General features: G+C 36.1%; 5 protein-coding genes across 5 annotated transcripts; 2 read left to right on the top strand and 3 right to left on the bottom strand.

The window, feature by feature from the left end:
- The first annotated feature begins 263 nt into the window (after positions 1 to 263).
- PHYBLDRAFT_78065 (hypothetical protein) lies at positions 264 to 1,706 on the top strand. Its single transcript, XM_018443326.1, has 7 exons — positions 264 to 328; positions 425 to 654; positions 722 to 893; positions 972 to 1,130; positions 1,216 to 1,306; positions 1,370 to 1,487; positions 1,557 to 1,706. Exons 1-7 carry the CDS (start codon positions 292 to 294, stop codon positions 1,632 to 1,634), a joined length of 885 nt encoding a protein of 294 aa, XP_018290599.1. The 5' UTR covers positions 264 to 291; the 3' UTR covers positions 1,635 to 1,706.
- Positions 1,707 to 2,701: 995 nt separating this feature from the next.
- PHYBLDRAFT_65399 (hypothetical protein) lies at positions 2,702 to 3,900 on the bottom strand (the record flags this gene model as incomplete). The annotated part of the gene is made up of 5 exons (XM_018441448.1): positions 2,702 to 2,721; positions 2,905 to 2,953; positions 3,232 to 3,300; positions 3,469 to 3,521; positions 3,768 to 3,900. The coding sequence occupies 5 exons, from the start codon at positions 3,898 to 3,900 to the stop codon at positions 2,702 to 2,704; spliced, it is 324 nt and encodes a 107-aa protein (XP_018290598.1).
- A 413-nt stretch (positions 3,901 to 4,313) lies between these two features.
- On the top strand, positions 4,314 to 5,941 carry PHYBLDRAFT_78066 (hypothetical protein). Its single transcript, XM_018443327.1, has 7 exons — positions 4,314 to 4,425; positions 4,524 to 4,617; positions 4,734 to 4,805; positions 4,904 to 5,001; positions 5,105 to 5,269; positions 5,355 to 5,537; positions 5,620 to 5,941. The coding sequence occupies exons 1-7, from the start codon at positions 4,329 to 4,331 to the stop codon at positions 5,826 to 5,828; spliced, it is 918 nt and encodes a 305-aa protein (XP_018290597.1). The 5' UTR covers positions 4,314 to 4,328; the 3' UTR covers positions 5,829 to 5,941.
- A 214-nt stretch (positions 5,942 to 6,155) lies between these two features.
- On the bottom strand, positions 6,156 to 8,645 carry PHYBLDRAFT_65401 (hypothetical protein; the record flags this gene model as incomplete). The annotated part of the gene is made up of 6 exons (XM_018441449.1): positions 6,156 to 6,184; positions 6,263 to 6,318; positions 7,148 to 7,368; positions 7,518 to 7,611; positions 8,124 to 8,168; positions 8,557 to 8,645. The coding sequence occupies 6 exons, from the start codon at positions 8,643 to 8,645 to the stop codon at positions 6,156 to 6,158; spliced, it is 534 nt and encodes a 177-aa protein (XP_018290596.1).
- Positions 8,646 to 16,510: 7,865 nt separating this feature from the next.
- Positions 16,511 to 18,381, bottom strand: PHYBLDRAFT_169684 (hypothetical protein; the record flags this gene model as incomplete). The annotated part of the gene is made up of 4 exons (XM_018436132.1): positions 16,511 to 16,794; positions 16,902 to 17,138; positions 17,247 to 17,665; positions 17,774 to 18,381. The coding sequence occupies 4 exons, from the start codon at positions 18,379 to 18,381 to the stop codon at positions 16,511 to 16,513; spliced, it is 1,548 nt and encodes a 515-aa protein (XP_018290595.1).
- Positions 18,382 to 24,046: the final 5,665 nt, after the last annotated feature.

The following is a 24,046-nucleotide window of genomic DNA, read 5'->3' as shown; positions in this document are numbered from 1 at the left end:
TTTTTTTAAAATGAATTCGAGTATTTGTAACTTTCTAATAAGGATATGATTCCCAGATGTACATGAAAACTATTGTAATACTAATGCTTAAATACTACATTTCTATTGGCCAAAAAAAGCTGTAAGGGTTTTGTTTTAAAGTCCGCCATTTCTTACAGTGCTTTTTTGTCTAAAAAAGGTAGACAGACTGTCTGAAAATTAATTTTGATTCGTCTAGAAAAAAACTAGCTGTCTGAATTCAAGGTAGAAATACTTTATAATTACTTATTGTTATTTGATTTCTTACCAAGAATGACTCAAGTTGTGTTTACCCATAATCGAGATCAAGGTTTGAAAATTGTCTTTGTTTGAGGATCTATGAGAACAGAATTCTTTCTTTTTTTTTAAAAAAAAACCAAAAAAACAAACTTCGATTCGATTATAGATCTCAATGATCTTACTCCATTACAATTACCCTGTCCTAGATCTGGAAAATGGATCACCTATTTGTACAATGACAAACATGAATTGTTCGAATTACAGCAAGTTACAGGACCAGGAAGAAAAACATGCTGGATGATCGACAATACTATTCACAAGAATGGAAAATTTAGACTTTTGACACCAATGGACCCATTGTTTATCGCCCTTCCACTATTGGAACAAGCTCGCGAGGTATATATATATATATATATAATATTCTATATATATATATATATTAACGTGGGGCTTTTGCAAATAGAATACTAGCAATAGTGGCAACTTTCGTAAACTCGATGACATATTTAGCAGTGAAAACATTTTGAACGACATTGATGAGGATATAAAAATGACAGTGAAAAATACTGGGCTTCATCAATTGAGTGATATTTCTGGTTTAAAAGAAGGAATCAAACATTTATGTGATACTCAAGGTAAATAATAAAAATAATAATAAATAAGACACGGTGTTGAACTTATTTGGGTTTATACTAATAAATACTTTTGATAAGATGTTGGAGAAGGTGCCTTTTTTGTTTATCGCTTCAACGATCAAAAAGCTCTTGATTGGTTACGTAAGAAAGTAGATGTGCTTGTTGATAATTTTTCAACAATACCTGTGCTTCTTGATGCTGTTGAAGATGAATTAGAATCAGTAAACGATAAAACAGGTATGTATATATATGCGCGATTGAAGAACATAGTATAATTTTTTAGCTCATATTTTCTGTTTGTATCTGTCTGTATTCTTTAAAGATAAAACGAGTGTTTTCCAAAGGGAATCCATCAATATACTAGCAAGATATTTGAAACAAGCATGGCGTCAAAAACTGTTGGATAGTTACAAGTAAGCTTACTCCTTTATCTATATCACTAAAATTGGATTTGTTTGTACTGACAATGCTTATAGTTTAATAGAAGAAGTTAAAGAAGTCGAGCAGTACACAGCACAGGACTCCACTCACCAATCTCCATCAGCATTTTTTAAATCTGCTTCAACAAAGACAGAAGTTGTTGTTCCTCCCAAGGTGAGTTGTAATAAAGTTGTGAAGACTTTGGTATTCTAGAAATAATAACCTTTGTGGTTTGAATAATAGAAAACCAAAAAGTCTGAGGACCAAAGAAAAGCAGCAAAAAATACTCGTCCTTTAACAAGTTTTTTTACGAAACTCTGATTATGATATTTATTTTTGCAAAACCAAACTCTTAATTGTGAAATGAAATAAAGAGTCATGAATTTACACTATACTACAGTCAAAATAAAGTAAAATAAAATAAAATAGAGAACCCGTTGTCGAGTGAAAATTCTAAATTTTCACTTACTTTTGCTTTACTCGGCGATTTAAATTCCAATGAAAATATGTAAAATTTTATTGAGGGAGGCCATTTAGTGATGAAATGGAGTGAAAAATTGGGAGTTTTCTAGTTTTTCATTCCATTTCATCACCAAGTCTTTATTAAGAATTGAGCTTGTTTCTCCGCCTTCAAACATAAACACAATATAGTCAAGAGTCGTCTCTATATATCTACTTAAGAGAATAAGTCTTGGAAAGCCAAGTTTATTAAGATGTATCTAGAGAACCCGTTGGGATGTGATATTTTCAAAGACTGCTAAAAAAGAATTATTAGTGAAACCCAGTCAAAAAAAAAAGAAAAACTCAACCCCCGTTGGTGGAAACCTTAGTTCTTGTGCCAACCTTCGGGGGGAAGATCTTAATAAACTTGGCTTTCCAAGACTTATTCTCTTAAGTAGATATATAGAGACGACTCTTGACTATATTATGTTTATATTTGAAGTTGAAAAAACGAGCTCAATTCTTAATAACGGCTTGGTGATGAAATGGAATGAAAAACTAGAAAACTCCCAATTTTTCACTCCATTTCATCACTAAATGGCCTCCCTCAATAAAATTTTACATATTTTCATTGGAATTTAAATCGCCGAGTAAAGCAAAAGTAAGTGAAAATTTAGAATTTTCACTCGACAACGGGTTCTCTTCTCTCTTATGTTTGTCACAGTACTTATGTTTTCATCAACTGTGGTTGAGTTTTTCTTTTTTTTTTTGACTGGGTTTCACTAATAATTCTTTTTTAGCAGTCTTTGAAAATATCACATCCCAACGGGTTCTCTATTAAAAATGAAGAAATAGTACCATAAATCTACCTTTGGAAACACAGAAGCAAAAAAATAAAAATAAATACTTGCGAATATCCTCTACCAAAGTTGCTCTTTTTATTATTACTATAGTGCGGCCTCTATGCCTATAAATATGTATGTATGTATGTATGTATGTATGTATGTATTTAACTGTTGATAATATTTGTTTGTATTAGAGTGAGAAGGGTGGATCTGATATATTTATATATGTTTCGCATTCCAGACAGATTTGAATATGTAATTTATACGATAATCTTATCTGATCTTTTATTTATTTTTATTTTTACTTTTATTTTTATCTTTGCCATGGTGTTTACAAAAGTACAAGATAGGAAACTATGAATAATTTATATAGAATCTAGTGTAAGAAATAGCCATAAGATTCTTGTACCTCCAAGAGAATAGAATAAAAGGCTGTGCATCACTTATAGAAAAAAAAGGAAATGCCTTGAAATAAACACACACACACATATATATATATACATATATTGGGCTAATTTTGCTGGCTTGGGTTGGCTTGACATTTAAGAATGACAAACTCGTTATCAGATCCCAAACTTAGCCTGGAGACCCTTTTTTATTTTATTTTTTTGTAGCTTAGCCCAATAAATTACCGAATTCCCATGGTTGTTGTTACCCTTGCTATCTTGCATCATCTTTTCATAGACAGCAAATACACCATACTAATATTTAATTTACACCTATATTATTGCTGTTACTGAAAAGATAAGCTCTTCAAATCAGGTCAATAGATAAATAAAGTGTGATTCAGGCCATTTGTGCAGGAAAACACATTATTTTGATTTATGTTCTTATGTATTTATTTATTATAAATGCCATAAACCATTTACCCTGTCAACCGAGTAACCTAATTTTTTTAGCCTATAAAATCTGTACCATATCGCTAAAAGATTTAATTTGATTAGCACTTCATTATTTTTGCTTAAATATACATATATTTTGTTTTTATCGGTTGTCTTTCTCTCTCTACCACTTTCATGTATACAAAGATATATATAAAGTCATATGTTCCTGTCGGCTGCCATGCCATGAGAAGAAAAAGGGGGAGGTGACGAACTTGAGGAACAATTGTACAACCAAAAGTGTGTTTTTTATTTTATTTCATGGAACCTTTTTTGTGTATGCTTACTGGAGCAAATTGGTTGCGGAACATCAAAAGAGTCTGGGAGATTATAGAAAAACCAAAGCCTTCCGTTGATTCTCAAATGGGATCCAGTGACATTCTTATATAACAATTGACCTTCCCTCATGGTACCCATCATTATATCATGTCTATCATCTTAAAACTGATTATTTGTGTACTACTTAAATATATGTTTTTTTTTCTTCCTTTGTATGTGCGCGCGTGTAGTGACAAGTACCCTTGAGGTTCCCCTTCTTTCATTGATCATCAAACAAAGAACAAGAAGCAATAATAAAGAAACGCGACTGATAATCTAACGTGGGGCTGGTTACCAAGATGTTTGGAAATCGGAATTTGTCTCGCGGAGGTTTGCGGGGGGAAAGCTAACTTTGAGCGGAAGTTGGGGGGTTGAATGTTTTTTTCTTTTTTTACGCTTATCAGATTCGCTGTCACATTTTACTCAAATAGAATCGAGAGTAGAGTAAAGGTTATCTCCAGGACTTCTTCTACTTCTGCTGCTTCTTCTTCTTCTTATTTTCCTACTTTATCCACACTTTATTTTTCATTATGAGCGAAACAATTGTTATCCAGACCACAACCACTGAGACCACTACCACCGTCGAGGAAATTGGATCTATTCCTGTTACTTCATCCCCATTCGATGGTAAGCATCCCAAAGTTTTTTTTTTCTTTTAAATTTTCTATTTAGAGATCCAGGTACAACATCCAAAAAAAAATTGGGAATCTCATTCACTATAATAGAGGATGCTATCCTTGAAAACCCTCAGCTTGCCAGTGCTATGCGCGAGGGGACAAAGGCAATTCATAAGGCTGCTGAAGAAAGTGTATTTACAAAGTAAGTTAATTTGATAGTTATTGTGTTATTTCTTTATATATATATATATTATAATAACATGATAATGTGATAAAAAGTTCTAACCTCCTATATCTATATTTCTTTATTGTGTTCAGGAAGTTCTTAAAGGGAGACATCACCCTTGACGAGTACGGAAGATATATCAACTCTTTGTATTATGTATACAGGTAAAACATAGATTTATTTATATAGCTACATAATTCTTCATTATGCGTGCAACCATCTAATGGTCTTGTTTGGTAATACTAACACTAATGTGCTGCAGTTCTATGGAGTCACTTTTGGAAAAGTACAAGAATGACCCTGCAGTTGAGAATATCTATTTCCCTGAGGAGCTTAATCGAAAGGAGGTCTTATTGAAAGGTATATATAGATAGATATATACTAGATTAGACTAGATAATAATTGAATCCAATTATTAATAATTTCTGTATGTGTGTTTGTGTTTGTGCATATATTTATATAGATCTTACACACTATTATGGCAAAGAGCGTCTTGCAAAGATTATCGCGCCTTCTGCTATGACACCTGCTATCAAGACTTACGTGGATGCTATGGAAGAAGCCTGTAAAGTAAATCCTGCCTTATTGGTAGCATACAGCTACACCCGTTACTTGGGTGATCTCAGTGGTAATTTATATATATATATATATATATATATTTCAATAATATAGACTTTTGATTCTCACGCTTCTGTTTTTTTCTATTATTTTAGGTGGACAGATCCTGGCCAAGCGCCTGAAGAAGTCAGTACTCAAAGTTGATGAAAAGGACAGCGAATGGGACTCAACCAAGGGATTAGAATTCTACTATTTCGATCACATTGGTAACCAGAATGAATTCAAGGCGCTTTACCGTGAGAGATTAGACGGTGCTAAAGTAAGCCAGAAGACCAAGGGTAAGTGTATATCGCAGCAACTTTATTTTACCTTTTTAATTAGAAAAAAAAAATACTAAAAATCTACTTTTTACATACACAGATCTTATAATCGAAGAAGCTCTCAAATGCTTTGCTTTCAATATCGAAGTGTTTGATGAGATTCATGAGCTCTCGCAGGCGAATAAGCTCATTTCGATTAGCCAGAAGAATGACTCTGTTGGTCCCAGACCCTACGCTTTGTGGGGTGCCTTGGCTACTGGTGTCGCTGCCATTGCGACCGGAGTGTTTATCTACAACAAACAGCGCTAAACAATATATATTATTACTGCAACTATCATCACTACTTCACCTTCTTTTTCTTTTCTTTCTTCACATATTATCCTGTATATTCTCTAAATAAATCGCAAATACTTTTTCTTTTTTAAAATAATAATAATAATAATATGTATAGGTAATTTAGGTTAACCATGCGATAAAACACATCATTAACTCCAGTCTATCATTGCAGCCCAGCTTGTGCTGATTGGTCAGTAGCCACACAATACGTGATTTCAACTCGAGATAGACCCATTCACAATTACACTATTGTGATTGGATCTCGTCCACATGCGCCCTTTTTTTTGTATTTTATTTTGATTATTTCAGTAACAGCAAATTGACTGAAACTAATGAATAAATGAAAGAATTAATGAAAGAAATAACCTCTAATTTCTTATTCTTGATTTTTAATATGTAGAAATTACCTCTTATCTTAGCACTGGACTTGGGATCAAATAAAGAACCTAATACGATATGTTCTAGACGATATCAGTATACATATACATTAGTCTAATGCATATATGTCTATATGCATATGTAAAAGGCTAAAATAGATAAACGAAGACTAGGAAAGAAAAGAAAGAAGAAGAAAATAGGAGTGAATTCTCTCTTCGCATAGCCGAAAGATCAGTCATTGCAACAACCAGCCCATTTTTCTCTTTCTTTCTCTGAGGCTTTGTTATAGCCAATAGTTGATATTTGAATTTCAGAGGTAGAGCAAGACACCTCTTACCTCTTTATATATATATAGCCCTGTAATTTATCGGCTAGCTGTGAACATGTAATTATAGATTGACTTCACTACTGTCTTGGTCACTTTAAAACATCAAAGTAATTTAATAATTTGATGGCAATTTTAAACAAAAAATAAATAAATAACAGCCATGAGTTTAATCAGTTTCAAATCATATAAAAGATAATGAAACTAATTAATAAAGTTATCAGTAAAACAAAGCAAATCGATATTCAGCTTTGTTAATCAATCACCTTTATCTCATGCATTAAAGATTAGTAAGTCGTGTACATTAAAACGTGTACATATACAAACACTGTCTAATACAAGATCTACTTGACAGATTAATATTCAAGTGTTATTATATATATATATTAATGGTGATATAGTCACAGTCAAAAACATTTCAACCTCTGAACCATAAAAATATGACAAAAATCAAGGCATGTATTCAACATGCAATTACTCATCAGAATATGACCTCCTTTATGCCTTCATTATAACCCGACACTGATGTTGTATGCTGCCTGCCAAAGCAAATGCGAGTTTGATACATATTATTTTCCACTCTCATTACATCACATCCTTAAAAGCACAAATGCTGCTGGTACTGACACTTCTTATCAATAATACATCTATCGAGCGTCCACCAAAGATTTTCAATGTGGGGTTGAGAACCGTGATTTGAGCTGTCCAGTGGTTAAACTCTAAAATTTCATGGGTTGTCTTTTCACCACATTTAATATGACACAGTATGGTAGGCTGGCTTTGTCTTTTTGGAACAAAGAAGTACTTGTTCTGTTTTTGTGAAAAAAAAATCGAGACCAAGGGAGGAAGATTTTGGGTCGAATTGTTCACGTATTGGATTTAGTTTACGTTGTCATTTAGAAACACCGGGGGTCTCTTAAACCAACCAGTTCAGGAACAGCTTCAGATCGTCACACTACCCTACAGCCATTTTCTCCCAATACATATTCCTTGAATCTTTTGCCAGCTCTTATGATGTCGCTAACTCCTACACTGTTACTTTCGACTGTAAATCTAGCATAACCAATGTGTGTGTGTGTGTGTGTGTGTGTGAGTGGGTGTGTGATTGGGTGGATTTTATTTTGTAATTGGTAACATACTTCTTTTTCACATCTTCCGATCTTCAGGTTTTTCGCCTTTCATATTAGCTGTGCCAGTATCTCATTTATCCAACAACATTGGGACTGGTTTTTTATATCAACATTTTTGTTTGCAAGTTCTTATGTACTTATTTCTATGGACTCTCTTGCTACCGGTGATTATTATAAGCTTTACCAGCATTACTTTTATGTAAGTGCAATTTTTTTTGTTCCTTTCAAGCTAACAGAAAAAAAAAATGAATACTTGGACTGCATTAATTGTATCGTATTTTAGCATGAACAGAAATTAGCCTTTACAACCACCACCACCCAGATCAAATTTCTTTGTACTATCAATACAGCCCTAAGCATTTTGCAAACAAGATGGTAAATGTGCTGAAATCACCAAAAGAAAGGAAGAAAGAAAAAGAAACATATAAAATATACCTTGCTAGTCTGATGTTGATTGAATTCAAGCACCCTGTTGTAATACTAATGATTAATTAATTAAATACATAAATTATACTATTGTCGTTGTGTAAAATACGAAGTCCTTTATATATATATGTATGTATATGCATGTAAATCGCTTAACCGTTGTGTACCGATACTTGGAATTTTCGTTGACAATTGGTGAATTATTTATTTTATTACTGAAAATACCATACAAGATTTGTATTCAAACATTAACTTGGGCTGCGCCTCAACTTCACACTGTAGTGACTGTTATAGATCCTTATAAAGCAACTAAAGATAGATAGAGGAAAATCATACAGGTGCGTTTTAACTACCAACTAACCAAGCAACCAAAAAAAAAAAAAAAAACAAAGACATTCACTTCTTTAGTTTTATTCTTATTTATGCAAAGAATAAGCACTACCTATACAATTTATGGCGCTTTAGAGTATTTCTGGTTTTAAGCTTGTATGATCTGATGAGTCTGATTGTGAGAGATGATGGACTTGACATGTCAATCGGTTTATCTTGTTGACCACCTGGTCGTACATAATTTGTTTGATTTAGAGTTCCTTTCTGAGACAGAAAAAAAAAGAGTGTGATATCTGGATAATGACAATAATTTAGTAACTAAACCCCTTCTCTTACTCTCTTTTGATTCCCTTGTCTTTATTTTTCTTGTGTTTTTATATAATGGATATAAAAAACCCAAAATACACATAAGGATTTTCTTTGAAGTATCTTGGGCGATCAACAGCTATTGTCTTCATTTCTTTTAAGCATCAGAACTAGAGATTACCGAGACACAAGAGACAACAAGGGTCGCACGTTGTCCGTGGCTAATTCGATGCCCGTCAACTATAAAAGTTGTGCGATGTCAAGAAAGGAAATCTACTAATTTTTTTTCCCTTGAAAGTAACCCCTCTTCTATTCTCTCTTTCTTTCTCTTTCTTTCTTTCTGTTTGTCTTTCTACTTTCTCTCTTTGAATCTAATATCTTTCATCTTCATATACCCTTCATTTCCCTCAGTTCGAACCTTTGAAGTGGAAAATATATACTTAAAAAGAAAGACCCGATATTGTGCGTCTGTAAATCTATTCCCTTTTCTCTCCCCTTTCTTCTTGGTTTCTTGATTCCCTAATGACCGAAGGCGTCATCGCATCTGCCAGAAGGCCCTCTGTCCTTACCCCCACCTCTCCAGGAGCACCTGTAAAAAGACCTGTCCGTTCTCTCGATACTCCGCCAGCTAAGACAGCCTCTACGCGTCCGACACCTCGACCTCTTACTGTTCCTGCCAAACCGCCCTTGGCTACAAAGCCCTCCGCATCCGTCCGACCTTCGCCACCATCACCAACCTTGACTCGCACGGGTACAAAACCAGCCGTCAGTGGCTCGACAGTCAGATCTACCGTCAGTCGCACTTCCTCCACAGCTGGACCACCCACCCCCACATCCGCATCAACTGCCCGTCGCTCTCCCAGCGTCACAGCATCTTCGACAACCAAACCACCTGTCACCCGCAACAGAGCATCCGCTCCTCCGACGTCATTGTCAACACAGAGATCATCCACCCTTTCACCTATTCGTTCGCGCGCTCCTGTTCTAAGCTCCAAACCCACAAACGGAAGCAGACCTGTCTCACCCAGCACAACCGCTGAGTTGGAAGGTCTGCGAGACAAGGTAAATTTCTACAATAAACATAATAAAAAAAAGAAATGTTTAATTTGGTTCCGAAACAACCATATGTTTTTTTTAAAATAATAATAATAATAATAGAAGAAAGAAGAGATAAGCAGCATATTTACAAATTTCCTTTTTAACAAACAAAAGAAATAATATTAACGAAATTGAATATATTTTGGACTGATTTTTACTTCTTCTTCTTTTGTATATATAATTTAGCATCAAGAGGTCAAGAGTCAGCTCGCCGCAAGCGAACAAGCCCTTGCCGCACGCGAAGAAGAACTTGTAGCGCTCAAGGAAAAGATTAGCATTCTTGAATCAGAAGCATCCCAGAAATCTGCTCTTGCCGAAGAAGCCAGTCGATTGGCGCTTGCTAAAAAGGACGAAGAAGAAAAGAAACATGAAGAGCAAACGGCTAAATTAGAATCCCTCAGAGCTGACCTTAAGGAACAGGAAGCCGAATCATCTGCGGCTCTTAAAGAAGCCGAGTTGACGTATGAAACATCTTTAGCTAAGCTCGGCGAGCAAAAGGCTGGACTGGTCCAAGCCCAGGAAGAGGCTCAGCGAGTTCTGCGTAATACAATGGAGGCTCTGCGAGAGGAATTGGAGACAGAGAAACAAGCACTTCAGGATCAGATATTAGCCAAGGAAGGCGAAATATCAAAGCTCAAAAATGACATGGATTCCATGCGTGACTCTCTTCAAGTAAGAATCATACACATAACTATACAAGCAAGCAGACAGATACACATATATGTGTTTGTTTTTGTGTGTCTATTGGAAATGTGTATAAGAAAGGGTAGAGAAAAATAGCAGACAAACAAAATATGAGAAAGAATGCTTTGGAAGCTAATATGAACGACGCAAATCTCATTTTATTATGCTTTTTTCTAATGATAAAAAAAAAGAATGTGCACAAGGAACACCAGAGTCGTCTAACAGAGCTGACCAACCAGCTGAAGCAAGAATATGCCGAACAAACCGATGAGTTGAGAGCAGACTACGAAGAGCAAATCAAAGAACTTCAGAACAAGCTCGAAGAATTACCAGATCCTAACCTTAGTATTCAACTGGAGGCTGAAAAGGAAAGGGCCGAGCTTGAAAAGAAGATTGAGGTATTTTACTTGAACTTGAACTTAACCAACAAGGAAAAGGGCTTGAGTGCATTTCCCATACTAAGTTTTTTTTTATTTGTTTGTTTGTTTGGTTTGGTTTGGTTTGGTTGATAAATAGAATTTGGAATCACACGCTACTGAGGCAAAGCTTGTCTATGAAAAGGAACTTGCAGAGTTACGGTTGGAATACGAGACAGAAATCACTCGCCTTAACACAGAGCATGGAGAAGAAAAAGATACAAGAGTGTCATCCTTTCAAGTTAGTTTTCTTTTCTTTAGTAATATTTAGGATAAAATTTAGCTAATGAAAATCGTGGTTTTTATCTTATTTTTAGAAAGAGATCCAGGCTTTAGAAGAAGCCCACAACGATAAGCTCAAGGCTATGATAGAAGAACACGAAACTCAGCAAGAGCAGATCAAACTCTCCAGAGATGTAGCTGCAATTGATGCTGTCAAGTCAGAGACTGAGGTTCGTAAGATTTCAAAGCTTTGTGGATATAAATAATTGTATACAACAAGCCTGTGTACGTGTTTTTTTAAAGGAAAAAAAAACATTATAAATAGATAGGAGAAAAAGATTACTAATGTTAATAATGTATTTGTGTATGTAGGCTGCCTGTTTGGCCAAGTACCAGGAAGACCTTAAAAAGACACAGGACAGTCACGAGGCCGCTTTGTCCAAGAAACAAGAGGAGCTTGATCTTGTGCAGAATGAGATTGAGGCTTTGAAAGCTAAGGAAGCAAAGGATCGTGAAACTATCAACCAGCAATACGAAACTACTATTGATAACGAGAAAGAATTAGAAAAGGTGATTTTTAAGACCTCTATATATAAAAAATTGTGGTGTGCTAGGTAGCTTACTTGTATCAAAAAGTTAACCTAATATTTCATAATTCTGCTTTTATTATTAATATCGAAAAGGCTCGTTTGATTGAAGAACATGACAAAAAGATTGCTGAACTCGAAGAAAAATGCAAGGGCACAGTCGACAAACAGGCTATTATTTCCAAAGAAGAAGCCGCGAGTGCTATCGAGAAGCTTACAGCAGAGCACACGTTGGCTATCCAAAAGCTCGAATCGGCTCACGAATTAGCTCTTAATGATGCAAAGAGTTCTAGTGCTTCCTTGGCTCGTACAGAAACTGAACGTGAGCTCAGAACTGAGTTTGAAAGACAATTGGAAACCCATACTACTGGCCACCGTCAAGCTATGGAGGAACTCCAGGCATATCATACTGGACGTATTGAGCAACTCGAAATGTCATTAAAGGAAGAATCAGAGAAGCAGAATGAGATGGTGAAGAAACACCAAGAAGAGTTGGATCATTTGACAGTTGAAAGAGACAGACATATGGAAGAGATCCGCAAAGAAGTCGAGGTAAAAAAAAGAGTAGTAGGATATTATTGAAAGAAATCTAGGATTGAATTCGGTTGAATTCAATTAAAGTATTTTTCATGTGAATGTACATGTGTATTTATTATTCTTAATAACAATAATAGGTTTCCTTGGCAGATGTGCATGCAGCTGAGGTCGTTAAGCTTTTAGCCGAACACGAATCTAAGATTAATGAAACAAAGCGTGAATATATCTTGCAGCGTGATCGCGAGAATGAAACGATGAAGATTACTTTCCAAGAAGAGCTTGAACAGGCAAACAATAATCATAATTTGGCCATTCGAGAATTGCAAGTCGAGCATGAAAAAAAGCTGGCTAAAGCACACGAAGAGATTGAGGCAAGTAATTTATTCTTCTTCCTTGTTATAAAGATTATATATAATAAAAGTAATACGTGGAATTCTTAACCAAAATTCTTATTTTTTATTATTACTGTATTTAGTCTAATCTTGGCGCAAGAAATGTAGAGGAAGTAGAAGCTCTTCATGAAAAGCTTAATAAACAAATCAAGGAACTTGAGTTGAAACAAGCTCAAGATATCAAAGCCTTGGAAGAGATGGAATTAAAGAATACCAAAGAGATTGAAGCCAGACAGGAGTTGGAGAATTCCCACAAGGCAGCACTTGAAAAGTTGACTATTGCTCACACTTCAGCTCTTGCTGAAGCAGAATCAAGAATTGGCGGAAATGCGGAGCAGGTCAAGGCTCAAATAGAGGTAAAGATATCTATACTGAATATTGAATATTGGCTAATAATAAAATATAAAAACACCCTTCCCCTCTTAACATTTGTTTTCATTTTTTATACAAAAAAGTCTTCCCTACACAAGAGTTTTTTGAATCAAGTAGAAGAATTAAAGGAAGAACATGCACAAGCCATGGCTCAGCTTCAAAAAGAACACGAAGAGACTCTGAAGCAAGCAGAACAAGCTGTGCTGATCTACGCCGAATCTGTACGCACTGAGATTGAGGTACACTTTTTTTTTTTACATAATTATTGTTATTCGAGGAAGATAAAATATAAATGAGTAAATTTAATCATTGTATGTGAATGACTTAAACTTTTTGGTTTGAATAGACTGCATTGGCTGCAGAGTTTGAACTCAAAAACCAGGCACTTATTGCAGAACACACGGAAGCCAAAACCAAACTTGAGTTTGATCTTGAGAAGATTCTGTTGGAATGCCAGGCTATTGAAATCCAAAAGAACAAGGAGCTCGAAACTATCCAGCAGAACCATATTGAATCCCTTGCCGAGGTTGAGGCTCAGCGTCTAGCTGAAGAGAAAAATTCACTTGAAAAGGAAGAAAATCTCAGGCGAATCAAACAAGAGGCCGAAGATGGCCATGCAAAGCTAAGAGCCGAACACAAGGCGCAGATGGAGCTATTGGAAGTGACACACAGCGCTGCTCTGATAGCCTTACAAAAGGACCACACAGAAGCAATAAACAGTTTAGACGAAAGACTCAAGAATGCCTTAAGCCAAACAAGCGAATTAAGTGCGGAAGCTGAGGTAAGATATTCATAAATAAACAAGCATTTAAAGATTATATTCACTAACAATGAATCAATCATATTCTACACTCTTTTTTTAAAAAAAAATTAATTAAATAGCGAACACATATTGTTCATAAAGAGCATCTCACTAGTATACAAGATGAGCACATCAAGGTCCTGGCGGCTTTGGAAGCAAAGGTCTTGGAAAGCGAGAAAAAACATTCTGATTTGATGAAGGAGTCCAAAGAAAGAGAGATCAAGCAGGACAACGGCTTGATTCTTGCAAAGTCTGCAGAGATTGAGAAGATGACAGTTGAAGTCGAGCGTCTGGAGATGGCACTGGATACCATCACCAAGAAACTGGATAACCCAGAAACTTCGCCCACAGTTGATACAAAGACCAACGATGAAGATCTGAAGCAGATGAAGAGTGCGTACGAAGAAATGATTGTTTCCAAAGATAAGCAAATCAAAGCTGCTGAAGAACGTCTAGTTGCTCTTTCCAATATTTCAGCCAGCGAAAACAATGCAAACAAAGAGGTTAGTTGCTTACTTTAAATACCAATATAAGCCCACATTATATATATATATATGCTTATTTTTTCCTTTTTTTTTGTTTTGTTTTGGATCATAAACTGTTAGGCATTGGCAGAACAAAGATTACGAGCAGTAGTTGCTCAGCACCAAAAGGAACTGGAAGTCCTGAGAACTCAATTCCAGTATATGCTTGATTTGAAAGATAAAGAGCTTGACAGCTTCTCCCATAGATTGAGGACTATCAAGACAGCTCACCAAAAGACACTCGAGACCTTAACAGAAACTCATCAATCGGATAAGGCCAATGCCGAAGAGCAAGCTAGTAGACGGGACAGAGAGTTGAAGTCTATTATCGCAGAAATGCGCTTTATTGAAAAGGAAATGTCCATCTCAGTGGTAAGTACCATAAGAAGCATAAGAATAGATATGTAAAGAAGGAAATATTATTTTTCTGGGTACTTGAAATAGACAAATGAATTGAAAATTTTAACCTCCTTTGTGTGTGTGTGTATTCTTAGGATAAAACCAAGATACAGGATGATAAGATGAAAGTTCTGGAAGAGGAAAACACAAAACTTCGTGTACAGCTTGATCAGTTTAAGGACGAAAACGAGCAGATGTTGAAGTGAGTCGAAATTGAATAGTCAGAGTTTTGCTATATATATGGGTGAGCTAATCAAACAATTTGTAGGTTAATTCATCAACTGCAAGGAGAGCTTCACAATTTCTAGTTGGATACTTTATTTTATGCCTGGAAATGACTTCTTTAAAGAGCATCGTACAATATTTTTGTTTTTTTACTTCCTTTGTTTCTTTCTTTCTTCTTTTTAATTCTTTAATGTATGAAATATCTTTAATTCTCATTTTCCGTTCTTTTATATATACATAAACACATAAGCAAAGAATGGAGAACACGAGATATTCCAATTGACTTTACAGCATAGTTTAAATCTGCATAAACACACACTCACATCTACACATCTATACTCGCAAACCTATCTGTAGTTGAAGGATAATACAAAAGAAGTGTTTGAGATAGATAATGTATAGGGCTTTAAGTGCAAAATAGTGACATTTCCAAATCATATCATCATACATATTATTACCGTCTTCTATATCTTTAAAAAGAAAAGGAAATATTTTTGTACATGACTTACATTTGGTTTTTCTATATTTTTTAAAACAAGTTCATAAATTACTCTTTCACAGGTGACTTACAATGCAATTGTGTTTCCAATTGAGATGAACAATAGGTGCAACCAAAGTAGCAATAATCTTCTTTAAACTAGCTTGATATTTTAAAAAGATGTCTTAATGACTTTTTGAAAGGTATGAATAAAGTAGTTCACTGACTAATTTTTTTCTTCGTTTGAAAAGAATCTAATGACATTGTCTAAAAACATAGAAATTTAAAGATTTTCTGATTTTCTACTTTGTTTCTTAAATCACATCAACTAAAGAAACTGTATAATAATCATTGAAAATTAAATTGCTATTTAAATTTAAAAAAAAAGGGATGAAAATTTTATTTTTCTACTAAATAAAGCTTTGACTATATCAAAAGTATCAGATAATTCAAAGAATTTAGCGGCTTTGAAAACCTTGGAGACTTAAAAGACTTTAGAGACTTGGAAGATTTTTGATACTTTAAGGGTTATAAAGGTTATGAGGGTTATAGGGGTCCTAATGGCCCTAACGGCTTTAAGAGTTTTAAGTTCTACAGAGGCTACAATGGCTTTAGACATCTTAAAGACGCCAGAGATTTTAAATAATTTAATAGAGGTTTGTGGACTCAGATTTGCAGACACAAGAGTGAATCTGGTTACTTAAATTGAGTTGATTTTGCCACAGCACAACACCCACTCTTATATTTTAAGGTTTTGTGTTTTCTCTGTTGAAATTTTGGTTTTGTTTTCTGAATGCCCTAAAAAAAGAAATAGCCATATTTTTCAAGCTGTATACTTTTCACTATTAAAGTATACTTTTATGTCTTCATTAAAAAAAACAAAGGTATATCTAGGATAAATTTAAAAGTTCTGTGTCTGGTATATTTTTGATAAAATACAAGTGGTTTGTGCTTAGTAATATCTTTTTTAATAGCAAGAACAAAAGAGCTAAGATATTTGTATAAAGCTATTATAAAATAGATTTCATAAACCATCAATATGCATATATTTCAAAAGGGAAGGTGTAAAGCATTTAGTTATGTTCCTACATCTCAATTCAACATAGCCTCTACAAAGATCTTCTATCCAGTCTTCTATGATACCATGTACGTCTAAAGATCTCTCTGTCTCTTGTGCGTTTGTAGTCTCTTTCAACCGGTAATCTTTGTAATAATCGATAACATTGAGAACTTCTTGGTGTGACAGTTGTCTGATCTGCTGCGAATAGGCAAATGTAGAGCTAAATCCACGGAATGTGTGAAGCCAAGCTTGGTTATTAATATCAAATGTTATGTTTACTTCTTCTTCTTCTTCCTTTTTTGTTTTAGAGGAGAGCCAGTTATCTGGGACACTAATCGCAGGCTGAGGCTAGTACTTTCATTCATGCATTCGCTGGACGAGTAGAATTGAACGCGGTGGATTTTTAGCTTTTGAAGTTTGGTGTAGGCCATGTCAATATACATTCTTTTAGTTCCACAAGCAATAGGACCACTGATTTTTGAAAAGGACAGATCCAGGTATTCTAGACATCTGCATCGGTGGGAAATGTAACTTAATGTACGAGAACTTGAATAAACTCTCTCTAGCTCCAATACTTGTAGTCCATGCCGTTCTCAATTGATGGTTGTGGACGGATCAATATACAACTGTCCCCCAGAAAATTTCAGTCGTCGCAAGGCTGTGCAACTATTTATTACAATATCAAATGCAATCGACACACCACACTCTTTAATTTCAAGATCCACCATCTGTGGAAAATAAGAGAATTCTGCCTTTACAATATTTTCAGGATTGAAACATATATTCCTTTCAATTGAGAGAGTTTCGAGAGTGTTCGAAAAGGACCGTGCAAATTGACGAAGAATTTCTTCCAGAAAGTCTCTTCCAGAATAGCTGTATCTGGTCCTGTACTTTAAATTCTTGATTGGAAGACTGGACTGACAAAGGAAGTCCCAGAAAACAGTGGGAGACATCTCAGTAGGATCTTTAGTATGAAAATTAATTGTTTCCAAGTGCGGAAAAATATTTGCAATTGAAAAAGAGAGTGATGGTTTTCTTTCATTTAAGTCTTTAACAATCCATTCACTAGATCCACATGAAATTCTCCATCGCAAGGTATGTAAGTTTGGGTACTTGTAGCTAAAGTATAAGAGCCACAGATAGTATAGCCATAGGTTTTGTCACTCTTTGAGGCTGACATCAAGCGATTTTACTGTTATGGCCTGTGTAGTATTAGGGATTATATACGCGTCATCTTCGTGAATATCCTTGAGTATTAGACCAGCCTTGATAGATGTAAGTTGGGGTAATTTTTTGTGAAGGGTGTTGAAATCATTCGAGTTAAAATAAAGAAAACTTTTTGGTGAAACCGGAAATATTTCTATCTCTTGGAGGTTGGGAACGACTGTCAAGAAGCTAATGAGTGCTGGCATCGATATTTCATATCTCATAGGCTGTATACAGAGCCTAAGTCTGACCAGTGACTTCCAAGGATTATTATTGATTGGAATATGTGTGTCGATATCTTCAAAAGATATAGACTTCATATAGAGATGCTTCGAATTCATAAATGTTCCGGGAAAATCATTCTGAAACAGGTCGCTTAAGGTGCAGCTTCCAGCTATGCACGCACTTTGGGTTACTACACTGTAGGGAAACTCGCTAGCCTGACGTTTTGCAATAGTACAGAGCTTGATAAGATTTTCCATAGACTTGACCTCTATGCTTTTCCAGAGCGACTCCTGAAACGGTGTTTTCCATCTCTTGCAGGTAAGAGCACAAGCACATTTGTCCTCTGCTAATAGAAGGCCTGACAATTGCACAAGAATCTCAAAAGGCAGGTCTGCAGCCAACATAATAGTAAAGCAAAGAAAGAAAGAAAGAAAGAAAGAGGGAGAGGTGGGACTATATATTCGATTATTATTTTTTATCGAAACTACAAATACATAGATAATTAGAGAAATAAATCATAGGTATTGTTACACTTGACTAAATGGAATGATCTTGGGAAGGTACAGAGGCGTAGTATAGTATCTCCTTTTTTCTTTTAGAGCATCTCCAACAGTGAGTTAACTTTTACTTAAAACCAAACACTGCAACTTTAGCTAAAAGGAGAAGAAAGAATCATTTCAACCAACTGTTCAATTGAAGATAAAAGTCGAGTTAAAAGGGACTGGTGGAGATGCTCTAGCACAAGTACAACTGGTATTTTAATGACTAACTCATCACGCTCTCAAAATGGAACAATATTTAAAGGTCAGTGTGTATTCAAAAAAGATAAATGATATTTTATTGGCAAATGTGCATCAAATTTATTACACCTTTGATTGACCTGTTTCTTTTTGTTTTTAAAGAAGAAAATTGCGGTGTGAAATTGACATCACAATTACAATCATGTTACATGAATACAAAGGTCAGTATTTAATTATATACCTTCTCTTTTTCTTTTTTGTTATTCCTTCTTGCTTAGCGGATTCCATGCCAAACTTCCCATACCTTTTCCTTGCACTGTTATTATTATCAATCATTATCATCTTTGGAATGAAAAAAAAAAAACCAAGATTACCAAACGAGAATGAATAATGAAAAAAAGAAGAAGTAAAAATACACACGCAGTACTCTCCTGACTATATTTTATATTATTCCTCTGGTTTTTTGATTGATTTTTTTTTTTTAAAAAAATCTTACTTTCTTACTTAATTTACTTTGACCTTTATAAATCCATAGACCTAATAAAAAGGCTCAAGGCACAGTATGGAGAACTCACTGAAGCTAGGGAAGAAGTTGCTCGAGAGAAGCATATCCTTGAGGTAAGGCATAAATATTTTAAAAAAAAACAATATACTTTATCGTACCACAATATATATATATCTATTAAATAAATATATTTACACTGTGTGTATAGATGGAACTTGACATAGAGCGAAAAAAGCGGGTGAGATTTGATTTGAATTTCAAAATAACCATCTATCTTATATTTTGATATACACACTACACACTCTAAAAATCTATACATGTTTATTAACTTGTGTATATTTATATCTTCTTTTGACACCAATCTAAACTCTAGTTAAATGAAGAAGCTTTCTTGCAAGATCTTACAAGAAAGCTAAACGAAGAGATGGATTCGACAAATACTGTATGGGAAAAGCTGATGTCCCTTTCCCCTCCAACTCCAACTACTTCCACTTCCACGCCCATGCACACACCTCAACCACAATCACAACCTAAATCTCAGCCTTCTTCACCTCAGTCCAGGTCCCGGTCTTTATCCCAGTCCCAGCCTCAATTTAAAGTTCAATCTAACAGTACTCCAGAAGAACTCGACTGTGTCACTATCAAAACAGAAGAGCTCGACCCAGCTGAAAATCAAGAGTTCAAGGCAGAGATTGAACAACTGAAAGAAAGACTGGACATATACCAAGAATCTCTCAAACGCATCCAGAACGGACTCGCCGAGTCTGTGCGCCAAAAAGAGACTCGCGCGGTCCTCGGCCAGGCACAGAATACAGTCGAACAAAATTCTACCGATATGCTCCAATTGAAGAATATGACCCGGATCTATAGCAAGACCATAAAAGACATGCAGAAGCACGCAAAACTTTCCGAAGCAGTTTTGGTCGCAAAAGATCACCAGCTTTCAAAACTGCGCCAAAGCTCTATCGACCTCGAGTTAAAGATCGAAGAAACCGTAAAGACCCTGAAGCTTTCGCAAAAGGCGAATGGAAACGAAAAAGCGATGCTAAACGCACAGCTCGAGCAAGCAAAAGCCGAAATGAAGAACAATATCGAGGCCCTACACAAACAGGCGTCCGACACTGAAAGCAACCTAAGATCCTTATTAGCTGCCTCGGACCTAAACATGAAAAACCTGGAGCAAAATCTGTCTACCGAAAGGACCAAGTTGTTGGTCCAAATCAATCTATTAAAGAAAGCGGCCTTGTCAGACAAGGAAAAGGCGTCCGAAAAGATCTTTGAGGCTGAATCAAAGATCGCCGAACTCAGTAATCAGATTATTATCGAGCGTAAGATCGCAGAACAAAAAGCTCAGCTAGCAAGGGACGAAGCGTCCAAAGAGAACAGTGCATTGCTATCCAAATTTGATTTTTCAGAATCAATGGTGGTTCAACTCAAAAGACTGCTAGACAGTAAAGCTTATGAGGCAACCCTATCCCGCTCAATAGTCTTCCCCACTTTTACACCGGTACCTCCATCTACTCTCTCAAACAATAATCACGGACAATTCAATCAGGCTTCTGATACCACTACCCAGAATAATACCCAGCTATCTGATAAAAGACACCGTGAGTTGGGGAAAGAAATCATCAAAAACAAGGAAGTCTACGAAGCCGACAAAAAAACTCTCGAGGAGCGACTACAACAATCCCAAAGCATTATCACGATTCTCAAACACAAGATGGATGGTGCCCACAACACATTCCAAGACGAGATTAAACACCATGCGGAAGCAAACGAAGTAAAGGTCCTGGCACTCAATGAAAAAATTGACAGCCTTAAGAACTGCATCTCACAACTAGACAACAAAATAAAACTCGAGGCCGCCAAAAACAAGAAGAAGACTGGCCTAGAGGAGGATGTTAAGAGCACTAGGGTGGCCGATACTTGTATCAATGAGAAAAGGTTTGTTTTAAAAAAACCACGCACAGACAAGGGACCGCTCTTAGAAGACATTGAGATGTTTGAGCACCACAAGAAAGCCTACGAAGAAGAAAAGGAGTTGGTTCTGAAAGAAAAGATGAAGCTCCAGTATGACAACAAGGTATACAGGCAGCAATTGGAGATCGCTCAATCTTCCATTCAGCAGATCGAGGACAAGTTCTTCCAGGAAAGACTACAGTTCGAGAAAGAAATGGAGAAGTTGAGACAGGAGAATGCAGAAGAAATGAAGACTCTCAATGCCAACCTTGACAAAACCTTGGGCAAATATCTGGAAGCCCAGTCTCAACTGACCGACAGGAACAAAGCTCACTTCACAGAGATCGCTGCCTGGAAAAAGTCAAACATCGACGAAAAGAAGATACATGGCCAGCATATCGACCAACTCAACGCCCGGTACAATATACTCGATCAGGAGTCGGTCATCAGGGAAACCGAATTGCGAGCCCAGATTGCGTCCGAGAGGAAGACACACAAAAAGGAAAAAGAGGAGCTTGAGGATAAAGTAAAGCTTTTGATGACAGAGCTGACCAAAACCCAGTTTTCACTTCATACAATCAACTCTCAAGTGGAAAACTTCGAGCTCACAAAACAAAACCTGGAGTATGAGAAACGTATGGTCGAGTTGGAACTTCAAAAGGCAGAGTCTGATTTGGAAAAGCTTGAACAGAGCATCCCTAAGCCATCAGCATTGGGTGATGAGAATGATGATGCCGTAAGCAAAATGATCTCTATAGAAGCCATGGAAGATGAAAGAAAGGCTTATAAAGAAACCCTAAATCAATCGGCCACAAGACTGATCGAGGCTGAGAAAGAATGGGGTAAAAAAGAAGCCAGATTACTCGCCCAGATTGACCTTTTGAAGGTTCAGAATTCAGAAGACAGGAAAAGGTCTGTAGACGAACTTCGCGATTCCGGATGTGCGATGGCTTTGTTGGCAAAGGAGGCTTTTGAAAAAAAGCGGGAGTTGGAGACCGAGATCGAGTCTCTCTTAAAGCATATTGAGATCAAGAAACGGCTTCACAGTGCCAGTCTGGAAAAGGCAGAGGCCGAATTTGCCTATCTTAAGAAAGAAATCACGGAAAAAAATTCTCTGGATCTAGATGGCGCCAATAATCTGTACAAAACCGCACAGACCAAGATACATGACCTTGAGATACAACTAAAAGCCGCACAGCTCACTATTACCCAGCTTGAAAAGAAGCACAACAAGGCCAAGTTTGAACTGGAGAACCAGATCATGGACTTGGAAAAGATGAGTAACGAGACAAAGACCATACTCCAGAGAAAACTCAAGCAAGCCGAGTACGAGGTGACAATCTTCCTAGGCCAACTTGAAGCTCGGATTGGGTTGAGCCGAAATCCGACTGAGGAAGAAATGAATGCAATCAAGGAAATTTCCGAAAAGTGGGTCGAAGGTTCATCTTATATGGAGGATATATATACTGAAGACAACAAAATTTTAAAAAATTGTATAGAAGACTATGAAAGTACCCTTTTTAAACTACGAGAAGATGTTTCGAAATACACTAAAGCTGAAATTGAGGCTATCCAACAAGAGTTGAATAAATCGAGGGAAATCATTATTGCTTTTGAAAAGAAACGCGCCGTTGAAAAAACCGAAATCGAAGGACGTTTGGTAAAAATAGAGTCTACGCACGCAAAGTTGTTTCGAGAAGGTTATTCTGAACAAGCGGCAGAGAAAAAGATCAAATTTCTCGAGAAAAGATTGGAAGGGTCGAAATTCAGTTTGAAGATATTGACGAAACACTTTTCCGATAACGAATATGAGCTGAAACAAAAGCTTTCTAAAGCAGAGACTGTGATTGAGAAAATCAAACTATTCGAACCACTGGACAATAAAAGAATCCAAAATATTTTAGAAAATATCAAAACAGTAGGCACCAAGATTGGAAACCTTGAAGAAAAGTGCCATGACCTGGGGAGAAGTCACTGCAAAAGAAAACATACCGCTGAATCAGAGACGGTGACTATTTCCAAACTTCAGAAACGGATCGACGAGTTAGTAAAAGAGGTCGAAAGTCGGACCGCTCTGATGGAAGCAACGAATCTAAAAAACAAGAAGAAATCGGATGCCCAGATATCTCAACTGAAAATGCAGGCCAAATATCTTGGACTAAAGATGACCAAGCAAAAGCTAAAATATAAGAAAATGCTCCACATTGTTACAGAAGCTGGAAATTACAAGGAGGAATTGATTCTCGAGAACGTAGATTTTGAATATGAATACGATTTACTTTGCAATAAGCGCAAGGAAACTGATGAGCTTCAAAAGAAGTTCTGTGATGAGAGATCCGAACGAAAGAGAGAAGTCAATAAGTTGCGGTCTGCCTTGGCAGAAGAAAATGGGAAATCGAAATCGAAATCGAAATTAAGATCAGTGTCAATATCAAGATCAAGATCAAGATCAAGATCAAAACCGAAATCAAAATCAAAGTCAATTTCCAGAAGCCCAAAAAATAGCGGAATAATTGTGATATCAGATAGTGATCCTGACATTTGTGATGATAAAGATAAAGAAGAAGAAGAAGAAGAAGAAGAAGAAGAAGAAGAAGAAGAAGCAGAATCAGAGGATGAAAACGAAAAAGACAACAAAACATATCATACCGAGCACACAATAAAAAAGGAACAGGGAGAATCTCTAGTACTCCGGCTAAAGACCATGTTGAGTGATCAAAGCTGTCAGCACACTGCCGAAAGATTGAAACACGAGCGCATCTTACTCGAAAATCAATCAGCCCTGGTTATCCTAGAAAAAGAAAGCATGTGCTCCAACGCATTATTGAAAACCAGGCTAAATGACTACCAAAATAAGTTTGCGAA

Source organism: Phycomyces blakesleeanus (assembly GCF_001638985.1).
Source record: "Phycomyces blakesleeanus NRRL 1555(-) unplaced genomic scaffold PHYBLscaffold_13, whole genome shotgun sequence".
Taxonomy (NCBI): domain Eukaryota; kingdom Fungi; phylum Mucoromycota; class Mucoromycetes; order Mucorales; family Phycomycetaceae; genus Phycomyces; species Phycomyces blakesleeanus.
The sequence above is the reverse complement of the archived record's forward strand: the minus strand, read 5'-3'. Positions and strand labels throughout refer to the sequence as shown.

What these genes read in the sequence shown, in the direction of transcription:
- PHYBLDRAFT_78065 (XM_018443326.1), top strand. Translation starts at nt 292, where the DNA reads ATGACTCAAGTTGTGTTTACCCATAATCGAGATCAAG. An exon ending in ACATTTATGTGATACTCAAG is followed by an intron (nt 894 to 971) that starts GTAAATAATAAA and finishes ACTTTTGATAAG; the next exon opens with ATGTTGGAGAAGGTGCCTTT. An exon ending in AAGTTGTTGTTCCTCCCAAG is followed by an intron (nt 1,488 to 1,556) that starts GTGAGTTGTAAT and finishes TTTGAATAATAG; the next exon opens with AAAACCAAAAAGTCTGAGGA.
- PHYBLDRAFT_78066 (XM_018443327.1), top strand. Translation starts at nt 4,329, where the DNA reads ATGAGCGAAACAATTGTTATCCAGACCACAACCACTGAGACCACTACC. An exon ending in TACTTCATCCCCATTCGATG is followed by an intron (nt 4,426 to 4,523) that starts GTAAGCATCCCA and finishes TCACTATAATAG; the next exon opens with AGGATGCTATCCTTGAAAAC. An exon ending in AGTAAGCCAGAAGACCAAGG is followed by an intron (nt 5,538 to 5,619) that starts GTAAGTGTATAT and finishes TTACATACACAG; the next exon opens with ATCTTATAATCGAAGAAGCT.